Genomic DNA, 15,573 nt, shown 5'->3' with positions numbered 1-15,573 from the left:
GGAGGCAAAAGAGAAAGATAATTTTTTTAAAAAAGTCAGAAATAAGCAGAAGTACATTAAAACACAAAAAAAGATAAAGGAAATAAGACTGTTAGCAAGCAGCCAGATCTCTGCATTTCCATTAAAATCAGTCAGTGTTACCGCCAAAACCATTAATGCCACACACAAGCATGCAAATCAAGTGACCTAGAGTTTAGTTAGGTCTGGCTGGCAGTCAGAAATGTATTCAAATAGGACCCACAAATACAGGCACAGGTCATGTCAAGCTCAGAGACAATAGGTCAGCAGGGCCACCCCCCAAGTCCCACAACTTATCAAACAATGCCTCTGGAACACAACAACTCTGGCAAAATAAGAACCCGAATACACTGACATCATGTATGGAACTGTTTGCAGAGTGCATTAAGTGATTTTATCTTTGATTGGTAAAGTGATAGGGACATTCATTTGAGCTGGAGGAGGAAATTAAGTCCCAAAGAAAAGACGTGCTACTGCAGCCAACAGGAGACAGAAGAAAAAGAAAAAAAAGAGGAGGCATCGTTCCAAGCCCTAAGAATGTTCCCGAGGGCTCCTGGCCAAATGGTAATGAGCCCCAGGGGTTGCTTTGTTTCGCAGGGCGCTCAAGTGCCTGTGAAAACCTCTGAAACAAGGCATGGCTGAATTATTCAAGCCAGTGTCCCGGTTTTACAGGCAGTCTTAAAGTCCTGCTCCACTGCAGAGCCGGATGGCCCAACTATAGCTGCTGTAACATTTGCCACCTTTCCACCCTGATAGTAATCGTAGGACCAGGATATTCTGCCTCTGTCTGTGTCGCATGTGGTCATCGGGATGCTGCAGGTGTTTAGAGACTTTTTGGGGGACCTTCTCGAGTGACTGTATGTTGCTCCACCCAGCTGTCCCAATCGAATAGAGGAGTTCCGGCATATCCACGATGTGGCTTTGCGGCTTGCCATTTAGTCAAGTGGTCAACATTGTGGCTAAAATGTGTCACGTAATAATTATGTGGTGACGCAATGGCCACTTACGTGCCAATTCCCTCGTACCACTCTGCTCGCATTATCATTTGCTTGAATACCAGCAAGTTCTTCATGTTATTATTATCACACTGGTATGGAAAGAGTGCAACAAGAAAGTTGGATATGTGTTGCTCACCATGGCTGAAGAGGAGCGAGAGGAGTGTGATATATGGTTGCGGTTTCCTTCCATGTTTCCTCCATGGATCAAATAGGTGCTGCCGCTGGAGATGATATGGCTGCTGCTTACATCCATGGCAATGCCCACCATGCTATGAGGCGGCACCCCACCACTGGCAGAGGAGACAACGGTGGCGACGTGAGCTCCACCGGCCTGCGAGTCAAAGTACGACCCCCCGCTGCTCTGACCGTACAACTGAGCCTCTGGGTTGTAGTAGGCCGTGCGACTGTGAGGAATCACTGTGATTAGCATGCAGCGAGGACATTCACTCATGATAAAAATTGTAAACGCCAAGTGAGTTTTAGAGTCAGGCCAAGAAGTAAATGTGAGTGGATGGTTCAGTGCTAACTACACTACAGCGGCATGATGATATTGTACTATCATGTATGACTTGCTGGTATTTATTTAATGTATAATACTGTTGCTATAAATGTGAAATGCTGTAACGATGCTTACATTGTTCCATTAGTGTAAACAGCCTCTCCACCTTCCCCTACATAGTGTACCTGGGATGGATAGACATGCTGTGACTGCTGGACCTACAAAGAATGAACACAAATTCAAAGCAGGGCAATTTTAAACCGTGATTTAGTTTTTCAAAAAACATAAAACAAAGACACCCTGGAAGGTGTCAAGCACCCAGTGTCTGCTTTTAGGCAATTATAGTATAATATATACCCAAAAGACAAAGAAACCCGTTTGTCTCCTCATAGGTGGAGGAAGTAACAGTGATCTAGTAAGACGAAATTCATGCAAGCAGCTCTGCGGGGAAATATGTAAGCACCATTGTGTGAAAAGCTAGTCACAAAACTTAGAATACTCAGTTACTTAACTACGTGTGAAAAAATGTGCAGCTCAGCCTGAGACGATGTCTGTTAGTGTAGTGTGGACAAAAAAGGTGGCAGCTATAGAATTGTGCAGCCAGCATGCCAAGATCCTGGTCATAACACAAATATCCCTACTAATTCCCAATGAGAGCATTTAATAAGAAGCGTGGTGCAAAGACACAGGCAGTGGGCCAGGCTCAGCCAGGGAAACACTTGAGAGCATAGGATGCTAGAGTAATTATTCAGCTTTAATCAGCAGCTTTCAGTTAATGATTGACTGCTAGGCCATTATCAGAACAATATATGTACTCAATATGTATTCTCACGGTCTGTTATTGTTTAACCTGAATGTAAATTATGAACTCAATTTGACACAGACAATAATAATAATAATACACTGATATTTTACACAGCCGATATTTAATATTTATAATTGTCTTTTGACTTTGCTGATTAAGAAAGTAAGGCTCAGTATCAGAAGCTTAAGGACCAAGGGGTATGTGTTGTTCACATGTTCACAGCACTGTATATGTATGTACAGTACTGTGTACCTGCGGAGAAACCTGTTGAGCCCTGGATACTGAAAGCTGCTGTACTTGTCCTCCCTTCTGAACTGAGCCTGTGGCTTGTACCAGCGCTCTCTGTGTAGATACAAGACATATCTCCATTACAAAGGGATGCATGTATTATAACACAAATGGTCATATTACCACCAACAGATTCCATTCCTTGAAAATAAGCGTTGACAGAAATCCCTTATGCAAACAGCTGAGATGGGGACGAGGATTAAATTTAATGAACAGTACACAAGCCCATGCTATGCTCTTTTAGCAACGTATCAGTTGTGTGTATATTTTAGTGAGGTGGTGTCTCATTATAGTATGGTGATTAAGATTTATTCAATTAAAAAAATGTAGGTGTGACAGCTTGGGTTGAAATTTGGAAACACCCTGAAAAAATATTCTAATTTACCAACAAGGGACTATAGATCATTTACTACAACAAAAGGAGTGGCCTGGATTTCAAAATAATCGATAAGAGACCAGTCGCTTTAGCATCCTACCTGTTGGGAGGCTGGGACAGGTTGTACCACAGGCGCCTGGGCTGATGATGACGTCCGCAACGCTGCCACGCTGGGAGAAGTGTCGGAACCGCCCTCAGAGCTCTGCATGCTGGTTTGTTAGCAAGGTCAGGATCAAGCATGAGAAGAGAAAATAAAGGAGTTGGAGAACTAAAATGAAAAGAATTCATGAAACAAAAACACTTTTCACAGGTAAATATATCACCAGTCACTGCAGTCCACTTTCTTTAGGCTACAGGCAAGCACTGGCTGTGTGTCCACTGATTTCTGTACATTAACAAGTAACTCCATGACGCATAATAACGTACTACGGCGTGTTTTTCTTTGTTTAACCAATTAATAATGTTTAATAATTGAATTTTACAAGCGTGTCACTATGATGTCACACTATTTACATGGATGACAACTATCGAAATCCCCTCAATACAACCAAGGTAGAAACTCTTGGCTTTAACAAAAAATGGTAGCATTGAGAGATGGGACTATTCTATTTTTGGGGGAGTTTGTGGTTCACCACTTTCAGGTGATATAACGAGGCTCAGTCTTAGTCTTCATCACGAGCAAAACAAGCAGCTCAATTATACTATAGACTTGTTTTAAATCTGCAAACAGTACAGACTCAGGCAGGTATTTTACAGTAAAAAAGAAAGAAAACTAGATGGATTCTTTAAGAAAGGAATGCTTCCTAATGACCAAACCAAGACGAGCCACTCAACTTTCCTTTGGCTAATAATGTGCACTGCAAGTAAAAGAAAACAACATGACACAAAGTCTCACCCCAAAAAAAGGTAAAGTGGGGGGAAAGTGTGGGTAAAGGGAGCTATGAGATGATCCGAATGACAAGCGGGAATGTATTGAGGGGATTTCGAAAAGCTTCCCCTCAGAAAAAGTATGATGAAAGGGATGAAATGAAACAGGTCTGCAGGTCCGAGTAGGGCCCTGACGATATCCCGTGCTTGTTTTGAACGAAAGATACTCTCTAAGGGCCCAAATAATCCAGCTGATGTGAGGAAATTCCTCAATGCTTTGCAAACCTATTTTCGTTGCCATGGTGAGGAATCCATGGCAACCACCCCCAACTCAAACCTCTCCTCCCTCCCCGTTCAGCCCGTACCCCCAGCAACCAACCTCCCCCTGTCTTGCGCAAGAACTTTGGAGTGTGACTGCAAAGAGCTGAGTGGGGGAGGAAGGCGGAGGGTGGGTTGCTTTAATTTTGTGAGCAACATTAAAAGACGGTTGGACAATGTGCTGTGTAGGTTGATGGAAGAACATCAATAACTAAAGCCACGCTGAGATAAATCATAACACACGATAAGAACATGACAAGAAAAACAACACTTAGGCTGTGATAATCAAGCTCAAAAGCAACAGGTGCAACCACTCATGCTGCTAAGCTTTATCTGGACCAAATTAACTTACTGGGGCTTCAAAATTCTAACTACTCACCTTGTGATTTCAGTTCAACCATCTGAAACAACACAATCTTCCTGCAGCCACTGTGTCATATAAAATTAGCTAATTGTGCATTTGAATTTCATCCATAAATGGCATGCAGAGGCAGGCAGAGGAAGCACAAATCCAACATGGGCAACTTCAAGATACCAAGTCGAAAACAAACAGCCATCAACCAGCGCAGAGGCCCTGTTGATTCAGGCTTTAGTAGATTTTTTTTCTTTCAGTACAAAGCATCATATATCAATTGTTGTCTCAAGATTATTTTTGAAATGAGAACATAAGAGTCAATATCACTAGAAGGTGCCTTTGGGACTTCCCCATTTCACCCGAAAAAAGTTTTGATTGTCCATTGAACTTCATATTCACTGTATTATGTAGATGTTATGGTGTTAGAAATGCACATTGGTCAAGCTAATATGCCAAGAAAAAAAATACTCGAAGCAGACAATGTTAATGCAAACAGCAAAATATGTGAGCTTACTGATAGGATGGACAATGACAGGGTGGACATTTTTGGATAATGTCGGTCAATGAGTACATGGTGGCCCTTCGCTTAGAAACATGATTCAGTGAGCAAGCTGTGTACTGTTTAATAAATATATTTCCAATGTCTGAAAGGTTTTCATATGCATTGGTATTTTATTATGACAGAGTGGTCATGATGAAAATTACAAAAGTGTATGTACTCTGCAACCGCAGTATACCCACTTTTTCAGCCTCCATGAGTCCTGTTAAAGTTTGAATTGTCGGAAAAATTTAAATCCTGCCTGCATACAACAACAAAGACAAAATGTTGGTAGTAATGTCAGTGAAAATGTCAGAGGGTTTCTTAAAGGGGCAGTTACTCCATAATGACAGGATAGACATACATTTAATGCAAAATGTTCAGTATGATTATGAAAATAGAATATTAAATATACATGATCAAAATGACAAATTGATTCAGTATCATTTTCCCAATGATTATACAGACTGGAGTTAGCAGAGCAGTGTGTGGGACAAGCCAAAATCTCATACATCCAATTAAAATATATATATATAAAATGAAGGAAACACATTTTAAGAGACTTATGTGTGAAATGTTTGGCCACTTATAATAAGAACTCAGCTCAGAGTTTTTATTATTGTGCTACATTTTCATGATTGCGTAGTGATATTGACCCATTTACAATGTGTGGGGGCAAAAATCCTTAGCACTGTCTACTTTCTTAAATAAATAAATATATAAATATCATTATAATTAAACAATGAGATGACACAGACACTGCAGAAACTACAATAACCAACAAACAAGGAGGACCTAAAACAAAGTGTCCACGTCAGTGATAATCCACAGAATCTCAGCACAGTACTTTCCAACAGCCAGCAATGAGTGGAGTGGAAGTATGTCTTCTTCAAGATAGAAAACAATACATGATGTGGGTGTGCCACTTCTGGCTTTTCCGCAAGAACAAGCCATGACTAACAGACTGAAAGAGTATGTTGAAATAAATGTGTGTGTGTGTGTGTGCGCGCCTGTGAGTGTGTGTCTGTGCGTGTGTGTGCGTGTGCTGCGTGCGTGCATGTCTGTTCTGATATTCATAACAACATCACAGTCGGTCTAATGCTTGGTATTAACGCCCCAATTATCAACTTTATATCAAAGTCTTTACTGACATGTATTTTTTGTAGCAATCGTCCGAAAAATGGCAACATTTTAAGTAAAAAGCTGCACTTCTTGTTCAGCATTCTAGGGAATGGAATTTGTCAAAAGAGTGTCAGCCAAGTTCTAAATATACTCCCAACAAAACTCCAGTTACACATCTTCAAATCTGTAATCCCGCCCCACCCAAAAACATTTTTTTTAATAAATACAATCACTAAAGCCTTAAAAGCGGATTGGCTCATTTCATGGTTTTAAAAATCAATTAAAGTGCTGGATTTCATAGGTATAATGAAGTGCACCAAATTGCTGAGTTTAAAGAAGGAAAATGGAATTAGGGCAGAGGGTCTCTCTCTATTTGGTGTCACATAAGGTGAAAATTCACACAAACTTCCCAGCAGCAGCTCTAAAACACAAAAGTACAAAACTGCAGGAGATGGAGACCATGACAGCAAATTGCTACTCTGGACACCCTGCTGTTTGGGGCGAGACCTCATCGCCTCCAGCCCAGAGACACCTCCTCTTCACATAAAAGCACAAGCGGCTTTTCTCGGTACATCTGTGAGCCTTGTTCCTGCCACTACTATATGACAACTTTACAAAACAACGTCTTTCGAGAGTTACCTGTTTTAAAAGCTGCTCTAAAAAATTTTTTTTAAAACTACTTTAGAAAGGCCTACAAAAGGTGACTTATTCTGCAGCCTCTAATGCAGACAGGATTTAAACATGTGCCTGTGTCAGTTCAAACTTTAACAGGACTCCATCAGAGAAAAACACATACAGATGTTCAATTAAATAAAGGCACTCACAGTCTTGGCTTGTGTTTGCACTGGCTCACATTGTTTGCAGAGCAACAACCGTTGCCAGTGGCAACAACGTCCACTCCCGTTTCCAGGAGCCTGTTGCCATGCAACCAACAGAATACTTCCCAAACCAAACAATCCCCCCCCCCCCACCACTTGATCCCACTATCTCACACTAATTAGAAACATAACAATAAACACTATGTAAGCTATTAATTTCAGACACTGGGGAACACAGAGCTACTCCTGTGGTGCTATTATTAAAAAATGTGTAGACTTTGTGCTGCTTTAGACTTGAGTAAAGAAGACAGGATGAGGAGCTCTCTTTGGTGGTCAGTGGCAGGAAGGAGGAATGTTTAAATCTTCAAGAGTAAAACAGTCTATTCTTCAAGGTTGCTTTACATTCATGCCAACTGAAAACAAACCCAAGCCAAGTCAGATCTTTCCAAACTTGCGCGAAGAGAGAATAGTCAAACAGTTTGAGGAGTTTGTTGTTTTTGTTTAAACAGAAACAGCCACTTGTTGAAAATGAATAAGGACATCATTGGGGGGCTTGAAGAGACAGCCGACATGTTTAGTACAAGCACAATGAACATGCGCAACAGGTTGCAGGTGACGAGGTAATGTATTTGGGAATTCCATGTAGTCATTCAATAACTTTCTATGTAAATCAGATTACAGCTGGGGCCTGCAAGTGAGCGCTTTGATTTCATGAAATGACACACGCACACGCGCTTACACAAAAAGGGTGCATTGAGATGATGGAGATTTCCACAACAGACGCTGGTCTTCAAGCGGTCTCATTAATTCATGGCTAATCCAATCGCAGTGGCTCTTCGGAGTGCAGATGGCAGAGGAGAGAGTCAGTCTGAGCTCAGCACCCCCCCCCCCATCTTCTCCTTTCACCTCCCCACCTCAGGTCATCAGCAAAGCAACCTGTACAGTCCGTCACCATGCGCACTGCAAGCCTGACAGTCACAGCCAGATCAAACTGTTGCTATGGCGACAGTGCGTTTGCCCAAGCTCTACATTAGCAACTTCCTCCCCCAACACTGTACCTCTTCTAACCCTTTCCAGATTTCTATTACGACTACCCTGTCAACCCACTAGACCACGCCCACCTTGTTCTCACTACTGAACATATTGCGATACAGATTGGAGCGTGGCAAACCTGAGACTGGGGAAAAAATTGTGCAATCACTATTCTGAACCACAAAGTCTGTTGTTGCCCGCACAAATATATTTCCCAAAAAACTTTCTAACTTACTTATAAATGATAATTCAATAGAAAATGTAACTGTGTGCAACACTTATCAACATTAACAGAAAGCAAATTCAATCCAAGATTAAATACACAGAACATTTCCAACACAAGTTGTTGCTCACCAGATGTTCCAGATGGCCACTAAGCGCTAAATGATAAGAGTCCACACACTGGTATTGAAGCCATGGTTCATGCTCAAGCCACAGTCTGAGAAGACGCCAGTGTTTGAAATCACCTGAGTCAAGATATATTTTACATCACATCTCACATAAAAAGCAATGAGCTAATTAATGTTTCATTTACCATCCAAACAAAGTAAATATATTTTCTAATCCAGCCTCAGTCTGAAACCAACATTTAGTTAGTTCTCCTCACAAGTTACAAAAACTTACATAGATCATTGCTTTTGCATGGGAATATAAATTGATTACAGTTACCCCCCGCCCCCCTCCATGGGTGGGGTTAGGTTCCAGACCCCCGCGATCAGTGGAAACCAGCGATATGGAATAAATAGGGTATGTATTTAAATACACCCTAGGCATGTTTTTACACCATTTACGGCACTTCATTTTTCTTTAAAACCTTTTTAAAACAATACAAACACATTCAAACAGAGGATGCAAGAGCAATGGATGAGACAAAAATATTGTGTAAACGGTATTAAAAAAATACAGTAACATCTCACAATTGTTACAACACAAAAACAATCTGCGATATAGCAGGAGCGCAATTGAGTGAACTGCTATATAGTGGGGATTCACTGTATACACTCCATATTGGGTGGGTTTTCGCCGGGTACTCCCGCTTCCTCCCACATTTAATAAATGTGCACGTTAGGTTAAATGAAAACTTGCCCATTGGTGTGAATATGAGCCCGAACGGTTGTTTGTCAATGTGCGCCCTGCAATTGGCTGGCAACCAGTCCAGCGTGTACCCTATTTCCCAGTCAAGTCAGGTGGCATAGGCTTCAGCCCAACTTCGACTCTAATGAGGACAAGCAGTATTGAAACTAGATGGATGGATATACAGTTTACATAAAAATACTTTTTTCCCTCCCTATCTGACATGGAAAAGAATAAACTTTTCCTATTTTGGGTCAATTAGGATTACCGAAATTATTTATATTTGCTAAATGCCAGAATAATGAGAGAAGGACTTTTTTGGGACAAGTTTTCATAACTTTCTTGGTTCTTCAAAGTCAGAGGTTTTCATTAGTATTTTTTACTATTGCCTTTCAACTGTATGACCTGGGTGATACGCTTTGGATATCCTTCCAGAAGCTTCTCACAATAGTTGGCAGGAATTTTGGCCCATACCTCCTGACAGAACTCGTGCAACTGAGCAAAGTTTGTAGGCCATTTAGCTCGCACATAACCTTTCAGGTCTGCCCATAAATGTTCAATAGGATTGAGATCAGGGCTTTACAATGTCCACTCCAAAACATTTACCTTGTTATCCTTAAACCACTATGTAACAAGTTTGGCAGGGTCATTGTCAATTACGAAGACCCTTTTACACTCAACCTTTAACTAGCTGGCTTATGTCTTGAGATGTTGCTTAACTATTTCCACATAATTTTCTTTGAGATGGTGTTTTCATGCTTGCAAGCTTCCCTCTTTTTCTTCCGAACGTACAATGCGCATTATATGGCCATATAATATTTTTTTTGTTTTGTCAGAACACAGGACGTCTCCAAAAATGGAGGTCTTTGTCGCAGTGTGCATTTGCAAAATGTAATCTGTCTTTTTGATGTTTTTTTTTTAGTAACGCCTTCTTCGTGGCGGAGTGGCCTTTTAGCCCATGGACACTTTAGCCCATGGTCACTTCTGCCTTGGTTCCCAAATAAATGCCCCCATGAAAGAGTTCCTGAAGCACAGAAGAATTTGAAAACAATTGTTGGGTCTACTTGTTGGCAAGAGCGCTTACGCTTTGAATTACTTTGTTGCTAGTTTTGAAGCCAAATACACATTTCCCAACAAAGCACAAAGTCCATCGAAGAAAGGAAAAGTGAGGAAAGAATGGGGCGCTCCAGTTATCCCTGTCAGAAGGAGGGGGAGGTAATGGTCATTGTAATGCAAATGTCACTGCCTTCTCTGCTGTTTCTGGCAGGAAATTTAATTAGCAGTAGTGTAGCCACGATACAAACAGGTGGAATGTAAAGAATGCTCCTGATGACACTTGCGCACATAGGAGAAAAATACTAAAAAACATTTCATTTCACAACCAGTTTCAACTTGTTGCCACAGCATATGTACCAATCAGTGCTAACGTTTCTTTGGCATATGACAAGATCTGCTGCTTTGTATCCTAGCAACGAAAGCCCACAATGATTTACAAAATCACTCCAATCCTGTCGACTCAACTTGTCCCACTGATTCTTTAGAGACTATCACATTAATTAAAAACCTTCCCTATGGTGAACCTGCCACGTTAACACACCCAAACAGTACTATTAATTTCCACTTAATAAGCCCCACGAGGTATTCTCTGCTCTGATTTCAGGACATGCTTTTTACTTCGGTTATGGGAAGGCCCATTAAACAAAGCTCATATCAGACAGCAAAGGGTGCAAAACAGGCAAATCCAATGTTGTGTTATTATGATCAAGCGCATACAGCAGCAATGACACTGATCACACTGACTTCATGTCTGTAAGCTGGAGAGTGGACCGAGCACTTCTCCCTGGGGCTGCGGCGGGCCTCATCAAGATCAGCTAAATACAGCATCAGCAAACACACACGAACACACACACAGATCATGTGACCAAAAGCTGTGACAGGTCACCCACTGTCCAAGAGACCACTGCAGCTGTCCTCCTGAGAGCTACACTTTACAATACACATTGGTCTGAACAGCATGCACACTTTCATAAACAACGGGTAATAACAGGCACATAGAACGTACATAACGGCCTGCAAATTCGAATGGTTTTCAATGTGAAATGTACAAAAGAATCCTACAGCTTCAGGACATACACATGGTGAAGTAGAGTTTAGAAGTAATCTGCTTTAAAAAAAGTCACAAAATTTTGCAGTACGTTCATCATCAGTGCAAAGACATAGATCAACGACAGGCTACATTCCATTTAGTTTAATTGTCCCATTGAAGTACCTTTTCTTTGTGGCCTGCCTCTGCAAGCATGAAGTATGCAATTTAACCACATAGCGCGATGAAAATAACCTGATTAAACCACTGTCACTGAAAAGAATAACATTTTGCGTTTCGCTTTCTTTCCCTGACTTGGGTGTATTTGTGTGTCAAGTTGCCATGTAAACATAACATTGTCACTCACACATTGGGGTTTGGGGTCTTGACTTTCTTTGCAACCAGTTTTTGGGAGGGTTATTTGACATATCAAATAGTAAAAAGTTAGGTTTTCTGACATCTTCTTCACATATAGTTCATGAACATTTTTAAACAAAATACAGTGCAAAAAGTCATACAATTTGAAGTTCAAACAAAACCTTCCAGGGAAAAAAGCATGCTGCAATAGTCAATCAAACCTTTTCAACCAACATTATTTGTCGTGCATGTCCAGCAAAACTCAATGAAGAAAAACGTGTAATGATAACTAAGTGTAAATGGAACTTACTGCAAAATAGGTAAGTGTATGGGTACTTAGTACGATGGGCAATGCAATTAAATATCAATTGATTACACTAATCATATGCTTTGTAAATACAGATTATAGTACACAAACCATATTAATACGAACAGCGGTATGCAAACACCTTCCTCTTCACTCGCCATTACATGTCCGTCAGGGTGAGTAGTTTATTGCTTGGAAATTAGAACTACTAGGGGCACAAAAAGGATGTTCTGTTTTCTGTTATGTGGTTGAATATAACTGCAGTTATTATTGTGTTTAATAATTAATTACATATTAACAAAGCTTATGCCATAAAAAAAGTAATTACTTCCCGTCATTTGAGTTTGTAGGAATACACAATTGAAAGTTTGACTCAAGTGATTATGCAGAGCGGGGCTTAATTAGATACACTTTCATGCTGCAAAGATTCTTCTTGATGCTTCAGTGGTAAGTAGCATTACAAACGACAGCTGTCTCTGAAAAGAGCCTTCATTAGAATTACTGTGCCCCTGGAGAACAACAGAACAGACTTCCAGGGAGATTTCAGGTACTGAAAATGTGGCTGGAAAGTAGCTACATTATAAAATGAATGCCCAAAAAAAATTGTTTTAGATAAAATAAAATACAGATTTCTAACTATTCAAAATATTTTTTGAATACATGAATATTATTGTTAGTTCCCATTTGGCCATGGAACACCTATGATTGCACCTTACACCTATTCCTGGTGGCATGTTTCCATGTACTGTATGTGACGTGTACACAACATTTAGGCAATATTTTATGGGTTTTTACAGTATACAAGCAAGTTTGAATTTACAGTGGCGCAACTTCTGTTAAGTAACACATTGTGCAGCAACAGCACTGAGCTCTACTGCAAGAGATGCAGCGTAACTGGGAACAAGAAGCCCCCTCTGTGTAACACAGTACCATGTTTTGCCATGTTATTATTTCTTCTTCCCACAGAGCAAAAATATATATATTATGCCTATTAGTATTGTTGTATGCGCTGGTTGTATGTGATGCTGATTTGTGTGTGTTAAAGTAGCACTGGTTTGAAGTTTTAAAATTACTGTAACATCTATGCTAATTCCCGCTAGCCGGTCTATGGCATTTTTCATGTTATCATGAAGCTAGCAGACATTTGTTATAGTTTTAAACATACAGTTTTGTATGTCTTTTGTTTCATGTGTCAGTAAACTTCCTTCCAATAAAGACCTTGAAGCAAGCTCGTTTTTTCCCCCTCTTATTTCCAGAAGTGAGAAAAGATTTAAAAGAGGCACTGATAAATACTTATACAATGGTGTTTTAATAAGTTTAATGGCTTTAATAAGTCTAAACGTGTGTGGGGGGTTAGAACTATTAAAATGTTTTATAGGGACTTGGATTACTACCTTTCGCTGGTGGGTCTGGAACAGTTTCCCCCGCGATAAACGGGGGTTCACCTTGTGTCTGTTTGAATCAGATTCAAGAGTTAACGTGTAAGCGCTTCAAGTAGAAAAGAAGCAGCAGTGGAAAGGAACATCGTAGCGCCACCTAGCTGACACATACCAACTATTTGGACTTGTTTCAGGTTAACGTGACTGAGCTTCATTCAGCTTGGGAGGTGAGTTGATAGGCGCTGTTGTCAAGCGCAGCAGTTTGAGTTGAAGTGTTACAAAGAGGTGAGCTGACAGCAACGACAAAGTTTGAGCCCGCGGTGGCACTAACTTCGCTAGGGCTAGCCCGGCTCCGCCGCCACCTGCCCGAGTGCCAGCTAGTCCGGATAACGACAGTCAACTGCTCCGGTTAGTCCCAACGAGACATGGTTGCCGTTAACTCGCAACGACCAAGCGCACACGGGGAGGCCATCTACATTAGCACGAAGCTAAAAGCTCGCCGACTCCGGGAGGGTTTCGTTAGCACGAGCCTTCGTGCTGCCGCGCACAAAAGCGGGGGAGAGAGAGAGAGAGGGGGGGGGGAAGAGAGAGAGAGAGAGAGAGAGAGAGAGAGAGAGAGAGAGAGAGAGCCTTCGCGGCCCCCCGCAACATAGCAACAAGTGGAAAGTGATGCGAAAGCAGTTGGAACGCGCCGCGTAGCCAAACAAATACACGAGGGCATTTCACGAGGCAAAAATCGACATTTTGTAAGCTGACATACCGACTGGAAGCGTCGGCTGACTTGCAACACGGAAACAGCGTGTCAACTTAGGTTGGGAGGGGGAAATAACGCAGACTCCTTTAGCACGAGCGCCATGACATCACTCCGCTCTTGAATAAAAGTCACTTTGAAAGATTATAGTCACCTTCGTTTTGAGGAAAAGTTGTGCCTGTGTCTTTCTTGTCACTCTCTCGCACTCGTTCGGTGACCTCCAGATGCTGCTGCTGCGGCTGCTGTTGCTCAGTGTTGCGCCCGTTGGCAAGAAACTGTCTCCACGGCTACAGTCACTATGGCGCGACGGGGTCTCGAGGCAACTGTTGCTAGCCTGGAGTGGCGACGTCACGGTCCGCCGTGTGATGGGGGGCGGGCCAAAGTGGCAAATCCCACCCGCCTGCCACTTGCAACTGCCAGCTTGACTCTAACCACCAGGGGGCACTCTTGACCAGCCAAATGGTGGAAGACGATGCTTGCGTAATCACGTTAGATCGTTGTATAAATTGTATTGTTAAATAAAGATACAAAAAACAACCATACAAAATGTTACTTTATATGTAGTGGCAGTGTATGTTACCATGAAAATAACAAAAATCAGTATTAATTTTTATTTTATTAAATTTATAATCAAGCCTTGTCAGCTTCCAACCTGACGTCTTGCTGGTTGAAAATAACTCACTTCCTAAATCCCTAGCTTTGATTACAAATAAAGTATATTTTAAAATAATGGCCATCATAAGTGTAGTCCTATGTTTCCTCTTTATGCAAGAGTATAGAAAAGCAAAGAAAAAGCAATTTTATTTATATAGCTCATTTCATACACAAGGTAACTCAGTGTGCTTTATATGATTAAAATAATTTTAAAACCAAGAAAAAAACAGTTTCTACACAAAGAGAGAAAAAATAAAATAAAATAAAAGTACAATTAAAACATCTTACAGTGCAAGAGCTATCATTTAAAAGTGGAAAGGGGAGTTTTTAACCTGGACTTAAAACATGCACACTTGGGGCTGACGTCGCTTCTGTTGACAATTTTTTCCATTTGTGTGCAGCATAATAGCATATAAATTTTTGTATTCATAATTTCACACGGAAAGCATTTGATTTAACAACACTCGTGACGAATATGTGTATTTTTTTCTTTTTGTAGATACATATTTTTTTAAATTCCTCCTCAGTTTTTTCAACTATGTTTGTTGGTTGAACAAATACTAATAGGAGTGTACATGCGTGAATATTGCTGCTGTGTCAGTTTAATTTCCCTCGCGGGATTAATAAAGTATTTATCTGTATATCTACTTGTTCAATTTTTATTTTTTTACAACGTAGTTTTTTTTTGTTCGAAGTGCAACTAGCCCATTCTTCCTGCACTTCCGATTTTAACCACACAGTGGCAGCAGGCATCTAGTTAAGAGTATTTTGATCGCATGTGGCGACAGCGCATTCAAACTGACTTTGAAATATTAAAGGCCAATGTCATTGGGCTGTATGGCTAACAAACGATTCAAAAGACTCGAAACATTCATTCGGGTAGGACTGATCACGGAAGGCCGACGTTGTTTACTGGCAATCAACTCTATTTAGA

General features: G+C 40.9%; 1 protein-coding gene across 1 annotated transcript in view; it reads right to left on the bottom strand.

Annotated features, from left to right (window-relative positions):
- Positions 1–14,028, bottom strand: part of rfx2 (regulatory factor X, 2 (influences HLA class II expression)) — a 28,502-nt gene extending 14,474 nt beyond the window's left edge. Inside the window, 5 exon segments of the mRNA XM_061684047.1 lie at positions 1,153–1,420; positions 1,651–1,733; positions 2,573–2,662; positions 3,085–3,193; positions 13,995–14,028. Coding sequence (XP_061540031.1) covers positions 1,153–1,420; positions 1,651–1,733; positions 2,573–2,662; positions 3,085–3,192 — 549 coding nt within the window. The 5' untranslated portion in view covers position 3,193; positions 13,995–14,028.
- Between the last annotated feature and the right edge of the window lie 1,545 nt (positions 14,029–15,573).

Source organism: Phycodurus eques, chromosome 8, assembly GCF_024500275.1.
Source record: "Phycodurus eques isolate BA_2022a chromosome 8, UOR_Pequ_1.1, whole genome shotgun sequence".
Classification (NCBI taxonomy): Eukaryota; Metazoa; Chordata; class Actinopteri; order Syngnathiformes; family Syngnathidae; genus Phycodurus; species Phycodurus eques.
This window is presented reverse-complemented; position numbering and strand designations above follow the sequence as displayed.